The following is a 3,891-nucleotide window of genomic DNA, read 5'->3' on the forward strand; positions in this document are numbered from 1 at the left end:
TCCTTTATCCACATAAATACGAAAATAATTCCTAGTGTGGGTACTACTAACCTAGTTCCATTAATATTCCTCTGTAGTATGACAAAAAAATATCTTGAGAGATTTCTTAGTCGTTTAATCGTTTCAAAATAAACTTGACTACGCAATAATTACTCATTTATGTACGAGATTTTCTTATGGAGAACAAGTTTTTTTAAGACTGATTTTTATATTGCCGTATTGCAATTTTCTAGAATGTTACAACCTTTTATTGAATTAAAAAAAAAAAAAAAATTAGCAGACTTTTCGATAAGCGAGTGGGGGCAGGCGCCATAACTCGAACAAAAGGAAACTAGTTGATTAGGGATAGACTCAAACCAATATGTTATTGCTGCCCCGATCTTATCACACATACAATTCTGGCAAAGCTATTAATAGTCAGCAATAAAAACAAAAATCCTATTTTTTTTTTTTTTTTTGCGAAAATAGAAATCTCCATGTATATATATAGAAAAAATCTCACATACATGCCTAACCCAATATAGACTAAGGGCACTGTGATTTTCATATCCGAATCAAGAATAAAATGATCCTATTCTTCCTACTACCGTCTTTACCTGTTATTTTATTCTTCCTGATTTTGACCCAGAAAAGATTGGTGAAGAAAAACCTTGTTCCACCAGGTCCTCCAGGTATCCCCTTCATTGGAAATCTGCTCCAATTTGCTCCTGCCACTCCTCATCTATATTTATGGCAACTTGCAAAGAAATATGGTCCTCTTATGTCCATGAAGCTTGGTTCTGTTCCAGTACTTGAGGTTTCTTCAGCAAAAATGACCAAAGAAGTACTTAAAACCCATGATCTTACTTTCAGTAGTAGGCCTAAATTTATTAGCTTTCAAAAGCTATCGTATAATGGCTTGGATGTAGCCTTTGCGCCTTATGGTGAATCTTGGAGGGAAATTAGAAAAATCTGTGTTCTTCATCTCTTAAGCAATAAACAAGTGCAATCTTTTACCTCTCTTCAGGAAGACGAAGTTTTTCGTATGATCACAAGGATCTCAGATTTGGCGCGTTCAAATCATGGTCATCTTACTAACTTAAGTGAAACAGTATTGTCTTTCACAAGCAGTTTAATTTGTAGAATTGCTTTTGGAAAGAAGATTGATGGTCAGGAATCAGAAATTAAGAAGTTTCATGAACTTACGCATGAAGCTGACGCGATGCTGGGTGGCTTATTTGTTTCTGATTATTTACCTTCATTTAGTTGGGTGGATAAACTCTCTGGTATGGCAACTCGACTCGAGAAGACGTTCCGAAACTTGGATTCATTCTATCAAAAACTCATCGACGAGCACTTGAAGCCTAGTAGGTCGAAATCAACGAATAAGGATATTCTTGATCTCTTGATCCAGCTCAAAGAACAACAATCTTGTGCTGTCGAGCTCACCCTGGATCATATAAAAGCAGTACTGATGGTAATTTATCAGCTTTTGATAATGATGACGACTAAATTTATCTTTAGACGTTTAAATGAGTCACTAACTTAAAGTGAATTTTTGTGCTGCTTGGTAGAATATATTTATTGCAGGAACGGATACGAGTGCAGCAACAATAATTTGGGCAATGACAAGCCTGATAAAGAATCCGAATGCGATGAAGAACGTGCAAGCAGAAATCAGATATCAGGTCGGAAATAAAGGCCGAGTGGACAAAGATGATTTGGAGAAACTTCCCTATCTAAAGGCAGTAATAAAGGAGAGTTTTAGATTATAGTCAGTCCTAAAGTGGCCATAAGCAGTTCAGAACTGAGAATAAAGTCACGAGTAACAATGAAAAGCTGCATTATACAGCGATATGAAATCCAGCCCAGAACCTTAGTTTACATCAATGCTTGGGGCATTGCAAGAGATCCTGAGTATTGGGAAAATCCAATGGAATTCTGGCCTGAAAGATTCTTAAACAGTGCTGTTGACATCAAAGGTCAGGATTTCGGGTTGATCCCATTTGGGTCTGGTAGAAGAAATTGCCCCGGAATGTCTCTAGGACTTGTAACAGTGGAGCTTGCACTCGCCAATCTTCTTTACTCATTCGACTGGGAATTGCCTCGTGGGATGAAAGCGGAAGACATTGACTCTGATGTTTTGCCAGGAATTACAGTACACAAGAAAAACGCACTTTGTCTTGTGCCTAGAAACTACTTGTGTACTTGAATGCTCATGAATGAATGATTTCAGCTTTCAAAACAATGTAAAATATAGAAAACTTGATGCGTACCCTAGTAGGTTTGTTGGCAAGGCTCATTGGGAAATTATGTCTCCCAGTATTGTACTACTTTCCTTGTATATTGCATAGTTCTATTCAAAATAAAGATTGAATATTAATCTACAATTTCACTTATCAGAGAAGATTTATAGACTCGGTAATCCACAATTGGATTTAGATTTTATTATTTTCTTTTTAATCAAAAAATTCATAATGGTTAGAGATATTCATTGTAATCACATAATTAGCTCGCTCGTGATGTGGAAGATTGAATTCAAGAAGATTGTAATCAAACCTCGATATCTACAGTGCTAACATGGAAATCACCAAGGCCATCTAGAAAGCTGGATTGGGAGTGGAGGAGTGGACACAGTATGGAGAGTTGCGTCCACATTTTTTACCACAGCAACTAATATTTCTCAAGCCAGTCAGTCCTAAAGTCGTCATAAGTAGTTCAGAACTGAGAATAAAGTCACGAGTACACGAAAATTTTAACAGAACTTGTATCAATACTAATGTGGCAAAACATGATTGGACTATTTTTTTTTTTTTTTTCCTATTTTTTCCATCTTCCAATGATGCCGCGCCATAAATTGTTTGTAAGATTTTTCTGTCAAAAAATCATGTAGCTACAACATTGTTCTAGAACTAAATGTATATCTCAGGATCCCAGCTGCTTGGTATTGAAAAAAATATATTGCATGTATGTAACTCTCTCGCTGTAACAAGCTACCGACTCTACACCCCATCCTATATATTCAAGGACATCATCATGCAAAAGTGTAATTCAGAATTCAGTATGTATTTGAACCACATTATTTTTTAAGAATGTATTTTGGAATAGTAGATTGATAGAGAATGTATGATTAAAAATTATGAAAACGTTCTAAATTTGCGTATAATATTATTTTATTGAAAAATATGTTGTTGAAATGATGTAAGATAACTATTTAAGAATGTATTTTTTCAAAATAATGAGACTCAAGCACCACATTAATCATCCTTCCTAGTAGAAAACAACCAACAACTTAAGCATTGGAATGACGTCACGCTCCATATTTTCAATAACCCACCTGCCTAACATTGAATTGTTTTGAAGATTCTAGTTAAGTTTTGGGTTGAACCAATTGAGGCGAGAGGAAAGCAATAGACAAGCTGAGCTTAGAAGACATCAAGGGCACAGCTAAAATGCAGGCTGTAAGGAAATATCAGATATAAGATAGGTTACCTTTTAGATGAATAATCAACATGAATGCACCTGTTGTTAACTATCTAGTAATAAAGATTGAAATGTTTCTTCACCGCCCCCACAAGCGAAAACAAAATCATATAAGGAAGCTGAAAGCCTATACAAGGCAAAAAGGAAAATGCATATCCATGGCCACACAAATTTATACAGAGGTAAATTCTACTGGAAAATGCAGTTAAGCATAAACAATCTTTTACCATAATTATTCAACAACCAATAAAAGCAAGCAGTGTCTATAAACCCATAACTCATAATCAAAATTCCAGCTTAACCAAGTAGTAACATTCAGTAGGCAACAATGTGAAAAAATTATACTAATCAAAGAGAGAGAATCCCATGTCATCGTCACTTTCCTCTTTCTCTTCCTTCTTCTCCTCAGCAGCAGGTGCCTCAGCTGCA

General features: G+C 35.6%; 1 protein-coding gene and 1 pseudogene across 1 annotated transcript in view; one reads left to right on the top strand and one right to left on the bottom strand.

Moving 5' to 3' along the window:
• Positions 1-488: 488 nt before the first annotated feature.
• LOC111366291 lies at positions 489-2,317 on the top strand (annotated as a pseudogene).
• Positions 2,318-3,633: 1,316 nt separating this feature from the next.
• The window catches only part of LOC111366292 (60S acidic ribosomal protein P3-like), a 3,494-nt gene continuing 3,236 nt past the window's right edge, over positions 3,634-3,891 (bottom strand). The window contains exon 3 of the mRNA XM_022987021.1: positions 3,634-3,881. Within this exon, the coding sequence (XP_022842789.1) occupies positions 3,807-3,881 (75 nt within the window). The 3' untranslated portion in view covers positions 3,634-3,806. The remainder of the gene's footprint in view (positions 3,882-3,891) is intronic.

The sequence above is a fragment of the Olea europaea genome, chromosome 17 (assembly GCF_002742605.1).
Source record: "Olea europaea var. sylvestris chromosome 17, O_europaea_v1, whole genome shotgun sequence".
In the NCBI taxonomy this organism is placed as follows: Eukaryota; Viridiplantae; Streptophyta; class Magnoliopsida; order Lamiales; family Oleaceae; genus Olea; species Olea europaea.